Here is a 16,769-nt window from a genome sequence, read left to right as displayed (position 1 = left end):
AGAGTTTCACTCTTGTTGCCCAGGCTGGAGTGCAATGGTGGTTAAACTTGGCTCACTACAACCTCTGCCAGCCAGGTTTTAAGTGATTCTCCTGCCTCAGCCTTCTGAGTAACTGGGATTTGTGGGCATCTGCCACCATGCCCAACTAGTGTTATTTTTAGTAGAGATGGGGTTTCTCCATGTTGGTTAGGCTGGTCTTGAACTCCTGACCTCAGGTGATTCAGCTGCCTCAGCCTCCCAAAGTGCCAGGATTACAGGCTTGAGCCACTGTGCCCAGCTCCTATTTGTATTAATGCATTTTCATATTGTTATGAAGAAATACCTGAGGCTGGGTAATTTATAAAGAAAAAGAGATTTAATGGATTCACAGTTCCACATGCCTGGGGAGGCTTCACAATCATGTCAGAAGGTGAAGGAGGAGCAAAGGCACATTTTACATGGTGGCAGGCAAGAGAGCATGTGCAGGGGAACTGCCCTTTATCAAACCATCAGATATGATGAGACTTATTCATTATCACAAGAACAGCATGAAAAAACCCACCTCCATGATTCACTTACTTCCCACTAGGTCCCTCCCATGACACATAGGGATTATGGGAGCTACAATTCAAGATGAAATTTGAGTGGGGACACAGCCAAATCATACTGTTCTATCCCTGGCCCCTCTCAATTCTTATGTCATCACACTTCAAAACCAATCATGCCTTCCCGGCAGTCCCTCCAAAGTGTTAACTCATTTCAGCATTAACTCAGAAGTCCACAGTCCAAAGTCTCATCTGAGATAAGGCAAGTCTCTTCTGCCTATGACCCTGTAAAATAAAAAGCAAGTTAGTTCCTTCCTAGATACAATAGCGGTAAAGGCACTGGGTAAATACACCTGTTCCAATTGGGAGAAATTGGCCAAAAGGAAGGAGCTATAGGCCCCATGCAAGTCCAAAATCCAGAAGGGTAGTCAAATCTTAAAGCTCCAAAATGATCTCCTTTGACTTCATTTCTCACATCAAAGTCACACTAATGCAAGTAGGTTTCCATGGGTCTTGGGTAGCTCCACCCCTGTGGCTTTGCAGGGCACAGCCCCCACCTCCCCTCCCCATCCCACCCCTCAGATGCTTTAATGGGCTGATTTTGAGGGTTTGTGGCTTTTCCAGACACATGGTACAAGCTGTCAGTGGGTCTACCATTTGGGTGTCTGGAGGCCAGTGGCTCTCTTCTCATAGCTCCACTAGGCAGCACCCAGTGGGGACTCTGTGGGGGCTCCAACTCCACATTCTCCCTCTGCACTGTTCTAGCAGAAGTTTTCCATGAGGGCCCTGTCCCTGCAGCAGACTTCTGCCTGGACATCCAGGCATTTCCATACATTCTATGAAATCTAGGAAGAAGTTCCCAAACCTAAATTCTTGACTTTTGTGCACTCACACATGGTTCAACACCATGTGTAAATTGCCAAAGCTTGGAGCTTACACTCTCTGAAACAATGACCTGAGCCGTACATTGTCCCCTTTTAGACACAGCTGGAGCTGAAGCATCTGGAACACAGGGCACCCATCATGTCCTAAGGCTGCATAGAGCAGGAGGGCCCTGGGACCAGCCCGGGAAACCATTTTTCCTTTCTAGGTCTCCAGCCCTGTGATGGGAGGGGCAGCTGTGAAGGTCTCTGACATGCCCGGGAGACATTTTTTCCATTGTCTTGGTGATTAACATCCAGCTCCTTATATTTGTGCAAATTTTTGCTACAGGCTTGAATTTCTCCCCAGAAAATGATTTTTTCTTTTCTACCTCATTGTCAGAGCAAACTTGTATGCTCTGCTTCCTCTTGAATGTTTTGCCTATCAGAAATTTCTTCTGCCAGGTACTATAAATCCTCTCTCTCATATTCAGAGTTCCACAGATTTCTAGGGAGGGGCAAAATGCTGCCAGTCTCTTTGCCAAAACATAGCAAGAGTTACTTTTATTCCAGTTCCCAACAAGTTCTTCATCTCCATCTGAGATCACCTCAGTCTAGACTTTATTGTCCATATCACTATCAGGATTTTGGCCAAAGCCATTCAACAAGTCTCTAGGAAGTTCCAAATTTTCACACATCTTCCTCTCTTCTGAGCCCTCCAAGTCTCTAGGAAGTTTCAGTCTTCTCTGTCTTCTTCTGAGCCCTCCAAAATGTTCCAAACTCTGCCTGTTACCCAGCTCCAAAGTCACTTCTACATTGTTGGGTATCCTTATAGTAGTACCCCACTCTACTGTCCCAATTTACTGTATTAGTCTATTTATATACTGCTATGAAGACACAGCCAAGACCCGGTAATTTATAAAGAGAAAGAGGTTTAATTGACTCAGAGTTCCACATGACTGGGGAGGCTTCACAGTTATGCTGGAAGGCAAAGGAGGAGCAGAGGCATGTCTTACATGGTGGCAGGCAAGTGAGCATGTGCAGGGGAACTGCCCTTTATAAAACCATCAGATCTTCTGAAAACTCACTCACTATCATGAGAACAGTATGGGGGTAACCACCCCCATGATTTAATTACTTCCCACCATGTCACTCCCAGAAAACATAGGGATTATGGGAACTACGATTCAAGAAGAGATTTGGGTTGAGACACAGCCAAACCATATCACCACTCCAGTTAGCTTCCATATCATCCACTCAATTATTCTTTCCCTTCTCATAGTTTCTATTTTACAATTTTTCTGTTTCCACCACGAACTCATAGTTATTCATGGTCCCTCATTGTCTCTTAACCTATTTCATTGTATTTATCTAGTCATACATGCCAAGTCAATTATCTCTGTGAGTCTCCAAAAAGACAGTTACCATAGGTTAAAGCTGGGCAGAGGGTTTCACCTAAGACTGCTTCCCAGACCCCAGCCTGTAGATAGACTTATTGAGGGTCTGTCTACTCTCACTCTTGAGTAGAAAGTAGAAATGAACTGCTCCTTCCTCAGATGCTATGTCATAGAATTTACCCTTATAGGGATCCATGAGCATGGTGAGGACCATAACTATCATGACTAGGAGGATTGGTGGTCACAAAAAATATTGCAATTAATTATTATTAGAGCCCTAGCCATCAGTGTTAAATTAATCCACAAGATTTAATGTTATGACTACAAAGAACCTTCTTACTTTGATTTTTAAGGAAAGTTAAAAGTCAGTACATTTAATGAACCAACATGGCTATAAGGTTTCTTTATTTTATATGAAGTGGTATAATGTTAGCCAAAAGCATGCTGTAAAAAGTTAAAGTTGTTACTGTAGAGTACCACTGAACATAATGTAAAAAAATTTGGCCAGTAAATAAAAATTAAAATAGAATTCTTAAAAGTATTCAATAAATAAAAATGAATGCAGGAAAGGACAATAATCCAGAAGTGAAAGGGGCAAAGAAAGAATATAATAATATGGTAGATCCAAATCTAATGATAAAATATTACATTAACTGTTAATGAACTAAACACTTCAATTAAAAGCCAGAGAGTAACAGAACTGATTATAAAGCAGGACCCAAATATGTTCTATTGATAAGAAATACAATTTAATTATAAAGACATAAATGGGGTGAAGGTAAATTGATGCAAAAAAAAAAAAAACCAGCAAACAATAAGCACAAGAATGCTGATTTGTTTACATTAATACCAGTTAAAAATAGAGGTAAACATAGAAATTATTACAAAGATAAAGAGGGATCTATCATAACGATAAAAAAACTGACTAATCCAGAATACCTAAAAAGCATATGTATGTATATATCTAATAATAATGCAACTAAATACATGAATTAAAAATTGACAAGGCAGGAAATGACAATTCCACAATTTTAGTAGGAGATTCTAACACCTTTCTCTTAGGAATGATAGTAAAATTAAGTAAAATATCAGCAAGGCATGGAGGATCTGAATATTATCAACCACCTTGCCCTAATTCCTATTCATAGAACATTATGCCCAACTACTGCAAACTGAGCATTCTTTTCATGTGCATATGGTGTGCTTAATCAAAATGATCATACATCTGACAATTAAAGAAGCCTCAATAACTTTAGAAGCCTTGATACCATACAGAGTATGTTTTTTGTCCACACAGAATTAAAAATATGTTTAAAATATCTAGGAAAATCCTAGTATTTAACAATTAAACAACACACTTCTAGATACTTTACAGTTCAAGAAAGAAAATAACATTTTAGATATCTTTTAAATAACATTTAAATGCACTGCCAAAACAGAAATACTTCAAAGTGAATTTAACAAAGATATGCCAGGTCATTTTACTGAATATTGTAGAACATTGCTGAAAGGAATTAGAAGACCTAAATAATGTCATATTCATTAATGAAAGAGTCAGCCTTGTTGAGATATCAGTTTTCTCCCATTTGATCTATAGATTCAATAAAAGCCCAATTAAAATCCCAAAAAACATGTTAGTACACATTGACAAAGCTGATTCTAAAATCTGTTTGGAAATGTGAAGACCTAGACTACATGAAGCAATGTTTAAAAATAAAGAGCAAAGCTAAAAGACTTATTTGATGACTTACTATAATGCCGCAATAACTATAATAATTATACACAAATCACAATATTAATTAAAGAATAGAGATATAGACCAGGAAAGAGACTGCAGAGTTTAGAAACAGACTTACATATACATGGTCAATTAATTTTTGGCAAAAGACCCAAGGCAATTCAATGGAAAGGGTAAGTCTATTCAATAAAGGTACTGAAAAAATCTGATATCCATGTGGAAAAACATAAAAATTACACCTAACCTCAAGCCATATTTAAAAATTAACTCAAGATGTATCATAGATGAAATGTAAAAGGTAAAATTATAGATCTCCTGGAGGAAAACATAGTAGTAATATCTTTATGACCATAGAAACAAATGCTTTTTGACCTTGGAATAGTCAAAAGACAGGAAAAGTGCAAATTAAAACAAACAAAAAAAAGCAATGAATTGGATTTTATCAAAAGAAAAAAACTTGTTCTTCAAAATGTACAATCAAAAAAGCAGGTTACATATGAAAGAAATCATTGAGTATACATGTATTTCACAAATGACATAGAGAATATGCCAATAATTTTAAATAATTTTAGTTCTCAATAAGACTATAAAGAGCTCAATTAAAAACAGAAAAAGGATTTAACAGATACATCATAAAAGATGATATATTCATGGCCAGCAAGCACATGGAAATATGCTCAACGTAATTAGTAATCAGGGAAATGCAAATTAAAATCACAGTAAAATACCACCCATCCATTTGAATGACCAGAATTTAAAAAAACCTGACAATATCAAGTGTTAACAAGTATATGGAGCCACTGGAAATCTCATACATTTCTGGGGTATTCTGCAGTGGATACATTTGTCTAAATCTACCCCAAAAGTCCAAGCAAGCGGAGAGGCAGAAAAAAGGGATGGACATACCTAGTTTTTTGGAAATAAACATTTAACAGGGACTTAGGAACAGAAGCTATGGTTGTGTCTTCAGCAGTGGTGAGAAAAGATGGTGGAACCCTGTGCCATTAACCCCCAGACGCAGGCCTTATATACCATAGAGAAGGAATGTGTAGACAATTGTAGGGAAAGGCAAGAATGTTGTATAAATCTGTCTATGGGCAGAATTTATGGTCAAAGTTGTTTTGGCTTACTGTACTTACTTTATTTCCTGTAAATCAAGGGCACAATTTACAATATGTGCTTTAATTAAAAAAAAAAAAAAGGTAGATAAAATAGAAATCTTAGAGGCATTCCCAGACTAGGATTAATCAGAAATCAACATGGTGGATTATCATCCAAGATGAGTTTGCTTTACCCTCCACAGGTGGGTATGTAAAATGATATGATGACTTTGTTTTGTTTTATTTTTTCTATTTTTGATAGTGAGTCTCTCTGTGTTGCCCAGGCTGGAGTGCAGTGGCACAATCTCTGCTCACCTGCTCACTGTACTCCCCACCTCCCAGGTTTAAGTGATTGCTGTGTCTCAGCCTCCCCAGTAGCTGGGATAACAGGCACACGCTATCACACCCAGCTAATTTTTGTATTTTTAGTTGAGACAAAGTTTCGTCATGTTTCTCAGGCTGGTCTTGAACTCCTGGCCTCAAGCGATACATCCACCTCCGCCTCTCAAAATGGTGGGATTACAGGCATGAGCCACCATGCCCTGACTGATATAATGACTTTGAAAAACAAATTTTCAGTTTCTTAAAACTTTCAAATGTCTGCTATACTACCTAGCCATTGTATTCCTGGGTATATACGCAAGAGAAATGAAGACGTAGATCTACAAAAAAGGCTTGTACATGAATGTTCATAGCAGCAACATTCAATAGCAAAAACTGGGGGATGGAGAAGGAGAAATATTCATTAACAGGTAAACAGATAAATGAATGGTGAAAATATGCTATAACCAGATAGTTGAATACTACTCAGGCTTGTAAAAAGGAAGAGACCACCGATATCTCCAACAACTTGGGTAACTCTCAAAAACATCCTGCTGGGTTAAATAAGTCACAAAAAAAGAATTCATAATTTATTATTCAAATTATATAAAATGCAAAGTAATCGATTGTGGCAGTAGATAAGCTGTCAGGTTCTACTTAACCTCATTCAAACTTGCCTTTTCTGAGATTGTGAGGAGTGTGTGACTTCTCATTGTGGCCAGGGTCAGAGAGAAGAATGGAGAACTTCAAATGAATGAGAAACCTTTCAGGGTTCATGGAATTGTTCTATATCTTGACTATGGTGATGGCTGAATGGGTATCTACAATGTCCAGAATTCATTCATTTTAGATGCAATTTATCATATGTAAATCTTTCCTCAATAAAGTTAACAACAACAAAAAAGTTAGCATATTTAGAACTGACTCTTCACCTCCGCTGAGACCTGGTTGAAGGACTAATGTTTTTAGCTACTGCATGAGTTTCTGCGTGTTAAAAAGGCTTTGCAAACTTTTACAGTGGCATCAGCTAAAGGATCATGATTATTAGCATGTTGGAAGGCTTGGAGAACATGTTCAAAATAACACAAAAGGACCATTTCCTGAGACAATGAGTGAAGCGGGAAAATCTAACCTTGTTCTCCATGGGGCTGTGGACATGTTTGAGATTCAGCATTGGCTGAGCTTTCCTTCAGTGTATAAAAGATGCACACACATTATTGTGACTTGAAATGAACCCAAAGAAAATCTTTTGCAACTATAATGATACCCAGAGCCTGGTAATTTGAAAGGTAAGAACTGTTTTTCGTGTAGTAATAGGGATTGTGATTGTAAATGCAGTCTTCTTAATTATATGTACTACTTTAGCTTCTGAAACAGCCATGGCATCTTCCTGGCAGGGCACACTGGAGTCCAGAGCCAAGGCTGGCCCAGTTGACCTTCCCAGGCCATTGGAGTAGTCTGGGTAGCTACTAATAATCTAACAAGCTATGGAAAAGAGTTTTAGCTTGTGGCAACAATATTCAAATCTTTGAGTCTCGGTCATATTCACTGAGTTTCCTTTGGATTTGAAAGTCAAATAAGCTGTCAGGTTCCACTTAACCTCATTCAAACTTCTTTTTCTGGGATTGTGGGGAGTGTGTGACTCCTCATTGTGGCTTCACTTCTTTCATTGTGAGCTCAACTCCAGCAGTGCAATACCCAGGGATCCTAAGACCCATACGTGGCAGAAAGTGAAATTGGACTTAACTCACTGAGTCAAGACACAACCAGTAAGATTCTTTTGGATTTATTCCAAATAAAAAATCACAATTTTTCTTTCAAATACTCAGCCCAGGTTTTCTTAAAGCATGGCTGCAGTTTGTTTAAATAAAATAGACCAGGATTATAACAGTTTTGTAAAGAATGACTGATACACAGACAAACCGATAGATGTTGTCCAGGTTCTTCATTTATCAGACACTCAGAGTGCATTAAACATGCAAGAGTTTGATTAGAGAAACTCCTGTGAGGGAAAATGGGGAAGAAGCCCAGGGGCTGGGAGAGCTCTCAGGTCACCCTGCAGGTGATTCCAGGAAAAGGAGAGAGGGAAGGACAGAAGCTGATGGACTGTCTTTACTGCATTCTTCAGAGTTTATCAAGCTCATCAGGAAACTGTAGGTTAAAACATCTATCCAAGGAGTCCTTTGCCTTCCAGGAAGGGACCTATCTCAGTGTCCCTGCCAAGCTCAGGCCTTAGCTGAGAACAGCAGATGGGAATCCCTGCAGTTAGGGATCTGAGGGGCTCTGACTGCCCCAGATAGCAGATGGATAGATGATATATAGATGGATGAATGGATGGATAGATAGATGATAGATAGATAGATAGATAGATAGATAGATAGATAGATAGATAGATAGAATTAGAAAATACATACTTATAGTACGTCTAGTAGTTTTCTCTAGGAGGGATTGTGGGACATTTGTAGGGGTTTTCCTTTGCTCTTTTGTTTCTGGACATTTCTACACTTCATGTATATTCTTAAGCAAATTCAGTTTAAGATTTCTACAAGTCTTTCTCTTTTTAAGTAATTCCTTTCCTAATATCAGCAATTCACAGTGTTTATCGGGTGTGTGTGTGTGTGTCTGTGTGTCTGATGCATGTGTCTGTTGCTTGTGTATGTCTGTTGTGTGTATGATGTGTGTCTGTATGTTGTGTGTGTACTTGCTTGGACTCACTGGCATCAAGCTTTCTGATTCTTCTTCATCTTCCCCAGCTTCCTCTCCTCCCAGAAAATACACTAGAAACATCTCTTTGTGGGAAGAATGCAAGCCTATTACAACCTTCTGCTCACATTCCCATATCTAACCACGCTTATTGCTATTGGTTACTTATTACATTGAGCAGGGAGCACTAATCTAATCTATACACTCAAAATCTGCATTCTAGGCTTTTTTAAGAAACATGATTGAACCATTTTGGGAATAAGCCACAGTTTAGGACCCTGTAAAATTCAAAATAAAATTATTTGTGCTCTGAGAGATTTATAATGAAAACTTACAGTCTGTAATACAAGTTAATTTCACCGTATGGTCATTTTGGCTATAAAAGCTGTACTACGTGGAGTAGTGTCCCCTAAAAATCCATGCTCACCTGGAACCTCAAGATGGAACCCTAACTGGAAACAGTGTCTTTACAGTTAATATTATCGAAGGCGAGCTCGCACTGGACTAAGGTGGACCCTAATCCAATGCCTGGTGTCCTTTAAGAAGGAGATGCGACACAGAGGAAACAGGCAGAGAAGACTAGATGAAGATGCAGGCCGGGACTGCAGTGATGCACTCACAAACCTGGAACAGTGAGGGCTGCCAGCAGCCACCAGAAGAAGCTCAGAAGAGGCAAGGAAGGCCCTCCCGTAACACCTTCATGGGGAGCAGGGCCCTGCCAACATCTCGAGTATGGACCTCTAGTCTGCAGAACAGTGTGAGAGGATACATTTTTGTTAATCTGAGCTACCCAGCTTGTGGTACTTTGTCACAGCATCCCTAGGAGAGTCATACAGGAGTCAAGGCGACAGAGCCTCATTGTGGACCAAAAACCCATTAGCAGAGGGCCACCATACAACCTCCGTGTCTGCCAACCCCCATCAACAAAGTGCATTGGCCATGAAGCGTCCTAGGTGAGGATGAGTGACACCTGAGCTACTTTGAGGCATGCCCCTCACTGCCAGCTCACATTCCAAAGCCCAAAGCCATGCTGTATGATGTTTGATATCTGCACATAAGGGAGTAGCAAAAAGTGTACCGTTGCATGGTGGCTGCAGCATAAATATGTCCGTTCCATAACCTCCTGCTGCTTTCACTTCTATCTGTCCCTAGAAGACAGCCTCCCTCAAACAAACGTTGAGACATTGTTCAGAAGGGAGAGCAAGGAGAAGGTCTTTGCCATTGATGCACTCTGACTGTTCATGATTGTAAACAGAACAAGACAGAAGCCTAGGGACAACCTTTGCACATGATCAGTCATTTACTGCCAACCTCTCTGTGGGAAAACAACAATCTTTTTTTTTTTTTTTCAAGATGGAATTTCATTCTTGTCACCCATGTTGGAGTGCAATGGTGCAATCTCAGCTCACTGCAACCTCCATCTACTGGGTTCAAGTGATTCTCCTGCCTCAGCCTCCTGAGTAGCTGGTATTCCAGGCATGTACCACCATGCTGGCTAATTTTTGTACTTCTTTTTAAGAGATAGTCTTCCTCTGTCACCCAGGCTGGAGTACAGTAGTGTGGTCTCAGCTCACTGCAACCTCCACCTCCTGGGTTCAAGCAGTTCTCCTGCCTCAGCCTCCCGAGTATCTGGGAGTACAGGCACACACCGCCACATTCAGCTAATTTTTTTTTTATTTTAGTAGAGATGGGGTTTCACCATGTTGCCCAGGCTGGTCTTGAACTCCTAAGCTCAGGCAATTCGCCTGCCTCGGCCTCCCAAAATGCTGGGATAACAGGTGCGAGGCACTGCACCTGGCCTAATTTTTGTATTTTTAGTAGAGATGGGGTTTCACCATGTAAGCTAGGCTGGTCTTGAACTTCTAACCTCAGGGGATCCACCCACCTCAGTCTCCCAAAATTTGTGGTACTTTTTGAGCCACTGTGCCTGACCAGAAACAACAGTCTTTTATCATGATGGTGATGTTATAGGGAATCAGCAGAGGTTGGGCTTACAACCTGGAGGGGCCAGGACTAGGAGAGGGGCTGGAGGAGGAATGGCTATGGCTTCCTGCAGCTTGCAGACCACAGCAACAAACGGGTCAGCACGCACGCAATGCAGTATGCGGTTCTGGTAAGTCCTGAGGGTAAAGCCAAAGTCAGAACCCAAAGGCTGTCAAGCCACACCCAAGATCAGTGGTGACACTTGAGTGTCTCCATAAGGAAGATGATTCCCATTTTAAAAAGATGAGAGTCAAGGCCTGAGAGAGCCTGGCAGGGTGCAGCGTGAAGGGCCACGGCCAGCGAGGAAATGAGAGCCAACTGTGAAGATGAGGGGGCATCAGCAGTTCTAGAAGGTCCGTGCAGTCCTTCTGTGCCTCTGCAGCATGCAGAATACCATCGCAGCCACGATTTCCTTGACGTTTAGGTTCCACCCTCTGCTCTGATTTTTTTGCGTCTTTCCTGGAGTAGATAGACAGAGGCTAAGAGGCATGCACTGTGGTTTCACAGGACTCTTTCAGGGGCTGATATTCCCGAAGCTCTTCATTTCCTGCAGAGATCTTCATTCAGCTCTTTTCTGTGTCTCATTATCTGTGCGCCTGCTGTTGCTTTTCAGGAGCTAGATCATAGTTCTGGGCTGTGGAGTGGCATGAAATAGTGATAAATAGATCTCTGCGGCTTCAAAATAAATGTTGAAATAAATAGAGAAATAGGAAAATTCAGAGTGTGTGTCACATAAGCTAGAATTGTTTGGGGGATTTGACGAAATGATGTGTGTGGAGGGTATAACAGTCAGGTTCAATCAGGAAAGACACACCACATGATAGGTTAGATAAAAAATGTTAATGTATTATAATGTGTTATAACAATGTGTTAACTATAATAAGGCATAATTACAAGGTATAAGCAAACTCTCTATGTACCCTAGGGCTGAGGGAGGTCACCCAAGGAAGGACACTCGTGGGAGGGGTTCACCTCTCACTGGAGAAGGTATGGACCAGCCACTGGGTAGCAGAGAAGTTGGCTGCTTTAGTCACACTGGAGCTGGTCTGGAGTTGCTGGGAAAACAATTGACCACCCTTTGGAAGGCAGGCAGGGCCAGACATCAGTCAGCAACCCCTGTGCCAGAGCTGTAGTGGGAGCCTGCACTGGGGAGATGGTAGAGGATCTTCAGAGAAGCAGGCTGCATGGGGGGAGGAGGAGAAGGCTCTTAGAGGGTGGGCTGCTTGGGTGGAGCCCTGGGCCACAGACACAATGCACATGGGCCATGGAGACAGGTTATCATGTTTTTTCTCATATCATAGCATGGGCTTTTTGCAGACAGGTTATCACCAGGCCAAAGCTGCAGGGTTGCAGGGGGATCACCTACAGGGCCTGTGGCTCAGGCAGGATCCACTGGAATTCCTCACACCCACGTGGTTGACTCTCCCCTCAGGCCCCAGAGAAACTGCAGTAAGCCCCTTCCACCTGCACCTGCAATGTCCTTCCGAGGCCCTCTACTGAGAGAGCTTAACCAGGTGCTCACTTAAAAGAAGAAATGCTTCAAGTAATTACACTGTCTATTATAGAACATGAATAGAAGGGTACATTTGGAATTTAGAGGCAATGAATTAACTGCTACTGAAAGCTTAACAGAGACTGACACGTAGTAGGTGCTCAGTGAATGAAAGCTGTGAGTATTACACTTTTTATTCAGTGAAACAGAATACATCTAAATTATTGGGAATACAGTTAAAACTCAGTCATCTTAGTGTTTTTTGTTGTATAATTTATTTTTGTGTATTACTTACCTAGACACATAGCTGAGAATCTGCATGCAAAGTATTCCCAGTTTGCATTAATCATTCATATTTATTTTATCTTTTTTTAATCTAGGTTTTATACAATATGTTAATTGCCTTCACAAAGATGCATAAATTTGAAGACATAGAACCTGTGGACATTTTGGCTGGATGTGCTCGATTCATCATTGTAGGGGTTGGAGGGGTAATGTTTGGCATCGTTTTTGGATTTATTTCTGCATTCATCACACGTTTCACTCAGAATATCTCTGCAATTGAGCCACTCATCGTCTTCATGTTCAGCTATTTGTCTTACTTAGCTGCTGAGACCCTCTACCTCTCTGGCATCCTGGCGTAAGTACAAACCAATGATCAAGTCACATAGTAATAAAAAGAAAGTTTAGGACCACGTCACCTGAATCAGGTATGTGGGAAAGGCAGGACTAATGACGCTAACCCTCAAAGGTGTTGCAGGATTTAGGAGTTTCTAAACTTTTATATTGAGTTCTTTGTCAAACGAACCTTCTCTTCAACTTTGCCTTTGTGATTTGCCTGAGAAGCGCGTAGTAATTATGATGTCAGTTTAGAAGGCTCAGTAGAGCTGGTACAGAGAAGATCTGGGGAAACTTCAAGGTTAAGTTATCATCCCGGTAGTGTGTTTTTTCCCTTGAAAAGTTAATTTTAAAGTCGAAGAGAGGCATGCATCAGGGACTGCCATTCCTGGGCTCTGCCTTCTGCTGTGGCCCTCAAACCACATCACACAGCCATGGCTCTTCAATATGGAATGAAACTAGGCAGATGGGATAAGATTAGAAATCTACATTTCTTTGCCCTAATGCAAATATTTTGGAAATGCTGGTCCTTATGTCTTTGTATCCTTGAGATGTCTATCTTTGAATTAGGCTGCTCGGCTTGGCTTGTTATATCTGGTCTTCTTATCTTCTCTATGGCATTATCCTTCTTTCCAGCTATTAAGGAAGATACATTTAATTTCATTGAAGGCGAAATAGCTCTTTCAACTAAATGTGATAGTGTAAACTGTAGACATCTGTCACTTTCCCACCTGAAAAATGATCCAAACCTCTAAGACCAGGCAAGTTTCTTTCTTTTTCCCACACTTGCTTAATGGCACGCTAGAACAGGATTATTTGAAATAAAACCAATAAAAAAGAATCTTGCATTGTGTTACGTTTTGATAATTTATGTTTGGGTTGGAGGAAATGAGAGCCTTGCTGAATTATTCTATCTGTTATTTTGGTTTAAGTAAAGTAGCAAGTGTGAGTTGGGACTGACAAACTCTTCATGAAGAGGGCAAGAGAAAAGCATTCTGCACTGGGTGTGCCCATGGGAATTGCATGTCATTTTATTCCAGAAAGACCATGCCATGCCCACCTTTCCACCACATTCAGCTTTACCTTGTAAAGATCCGTTAGGGAGGGAAAAGAAGGAGAAAGAATATTTGTGAAAAATCTGCAGTCACAGAAGGGAATAAGGGGGATATTCTTCCTGTACCAACACAGGCTTCACGCATCTGTGGCATCACCTGTAGGGAGGGTGTTTTGTGGAAGAGTAAAATCTCGTGGATTTTCTCTGAGACTCTGCTCCTTTTGTAGAATTACAGCCTGTGCGGTAACAATGAAAAAGTACGTGGAAGAAAACGTGTCCCAGACATCGTACACGACCATCAAATACTTCATGAAGATGCTGAGCAGCGTCAGCGAGACCTTGATCTTCATCTTCATGGGTGTGTCCACCGTGGGCAAGAACCACGAGTGGAACTGGGCCTTCATCTGCTTCACCCTGGCCTTCTGCCAGATCTGGAGAGCCATTAGTAAGAGACAGCAGGGTCCCAGAGTCCCCGGTCCTCAGAGTCCCCGGTCCCCAGAGTCTCCGGTCCCTGCTACGTTTTCAGTTCTCTTATTCCCTTCTGCAGTGTAAAAGCTTTAGTACTGAGTGGATGCTAACCGGTTTTACCGGTTAGGGTAGACTAGGCACCTGGTTGTGAGCAGGAATCTTTTCTGTTTGTGGTTGATAAGGTTCTGCACTGAAGCCAGGCTGGGGCAAGGAGTATTTTTTTAATTGAAGAAAGAACTTTTACATCTACCTACTTAAATACAATTCAGTCAGTGAATCCCTTGCTCTTCACTTCTTTGCAGATTTATATCCTCTTGCACCTTAAATCAGAAATGGATTATAAACCGTGGGCATTTGTTTACACTTTCACTATAGGATAAGTGAAATCTCACAAACCGTATTCTATGGAAGGCAAATAATGGCAGAAAACATTCCCATAAATAGTACAGGTGGCTTTATTTGAGGGTTGAATGCGTGAATGTGTGATGTATAGCAAATAAAAAAATCAGGAAGTGAATATTTTTAAAAGAGCTTTGCATTAATTTGTAAGAACAACTCTAGAGTATAACTGGCATCACACCTGTAAAATGTAACTAGGCTTTTAAAATGAGAACTAGTGGCTGATGATTTCTCTTTTACATTTATGTTTCAGGAGCTAGAAAAGAACATTAAGCACTGAACCACAATAGATGGGTTGCCTTTTGACTCGGAGCAATTCTGTTTTTAAGTGTCTTGACTAATATTTGAAGCATGATGTTAAACGACTTTGACCAATATTTTCAAGCCAATTACTCAAAGAGAAATTAGGTGAAACGACTGAGAACCTATCTTGAACATATTAATTCTGAATTCGTTTAAGATGGGTTTTAGGCTCTAGAGGAGATTAACAAGAATGCAGAAATATTAAAATATTTGTAAGCAATTCTGAATATATATGTTTGTGGGGCTCCTTGGAAGGGAATGGAGGAAGCTGTGATACAAGTTTACAATCTCAATTCGTTAGTACTGGCCTTATTATAAACTAGCTGTTTGATCTTGGACAGACATTTAGCTATTCAAAATTGTCTTCCTCAACCACAGAAAGATGAATTTGAACAAATTTATTAGTTCTCTTTCAGTTCTAATACTCTAGGAATCTACAAGGGAGTAGAGCGAATGCCAAGAGAAGTAAAATTATAGAGCTTTAGCCCAGCCAACAAGAAAAGAAACTGCCTAGGAGAGGATTTATATTGGAGGAATATCGACATTGTTCATGCTTCATAATCCAGCTCAACCCCATGCTATCACAGTTGAGGAAATTGATGGAAAAACCACCAAGACAGTGACACAATGGGCCACATCACAGCAATTGACAGAGCCAGGTGTTAGAATCCAGTTCTCCCACTCACAGCCTGTTCTCTTCCCACCCTGACTCATCACAACTAAGCTTATGTAATAAGCTCACACTCGTGAAGGCTTATTACATAAAAGGCTGCATCTTATATTATTTATGGATGTTAAATTTATTTAATCCTTGCATTCGCATTCTGAGAGAAACACTGTGGCTACCCCATCAAGCAGATGTGGAGTCTGAGGACATGAAATGATTAAGAACCACCCCCAAGGTCACATGACTGGCATGTAGAGTAACCGGGACAAACACAACAATGTTTTAAAAAGTAAATTTGCTTGGGAGGCTGAGGCTGGTGGATCACGAGGTCGAGAGATCGAGACCATCCTGGTCAACATGGTGAAACCCCGTCTCTACTAAAATACTAAAAAAAAAAATGAGCTGGGCATGGTGGCGTGTGCCTGTAATCCCAGCTACTCAGGAGGCTGAGGCAGGAGAATTGCCTGAACCCAGGAGGCGGAGGTTGCGGTGAGCCGAGATCGTGCCATTGCACTCCAGCCTGGGTAACAAGAGCGAACTCCGTCTCAAAAAATAAATAAATAAATAAATAAATAAATAAATAAATAAAAATAAATAAAAAAAAATAAAAAGTAAATTTGCTTCTCTCTTGCACTATCCATGCACCTATTATCAAAGAATTCTTGCTGGCAAGTTCGTGTGACTGGAAGTACATGAGGGTGTGGAGAGTTTTATTCTACTAAATGAAATGCTTCTTTGATTCATCAGAGCTTTAATTAAGGAAACTTTCCTACCAGGCACCACGCATTGGTGGTAGCTAGGTCATGTGGGCCACTTGGGGATGAACATCAGTGTAGTAAAAAACTCCTTTGTGTTTCAAACAAGCTCCCCGACCCTTCACCTTCTATTTAAGAAACTCACCGGCAGTAAGGGCACCCACTCACCCTCTAACCCTTTCCAAATTCGTTCCTTGTTTGCACTGAACTTCAAGAAGGACCATACCAATGATAAAGGATTTGATTGTAGAGACCACAGTCACTAAGAGTACCCGTCTCATTTTTAAATTGCAGACCTCCTTTGAGTACCCAATGAAAATATGAGATGATAAGAATGCATTTCTCCCCTTCACCCACTCAACAATATCCTTGCTTTGACTAGTTTTG

General features: G+C 40.8%; 1 protein-coding gene across 1 annotated transcript in view; it reads left to right on the top strand.

Moving 5' to 3' along the window:
- The window catches only part of SLC9A4 (solute carrier family 9 member A4), a 67,046-nt gene that overhangs the window by 19,332 nt on the left and 30,945 nt on the right, over nucleotides 1–16,769 (top strand). Inside the window, exons 3-4 of the mRNA XM_003922792.4 lie at nucleotides 12,499–12,758; nucleotides 14,018–14,235. Of these exons, the coding sequence (XP_003922841.2) occupies nucleotides 12,499–12,758; nucleotides 14,018–14,235 (478 nt within the window). The remainder of the gene's footprint in view (nucleotides 1–12,498; nucleotides 12,759–14,017; nucleotides 14,236–16,769) is intronic.

Source organism: Saimiri boliviensis, chromosome 1, assembly GCF_048565385.1.
Source record: "Saimiri boliviensis isolate mSaiBol1 chromosome 1, mSaiBol1.pri, whole genome shotgun sequence".
Lineage (NCBI taxonomy): Eukaryota > Metazoa > Chordata > Mammalia > Primates > Cebidae > Saimiri > Saimiri boliviensis.
Note: the sequence above shows the minus strand (reverse complement) of the source record. Positions and strands in the feature narration are given on the sequence as shown.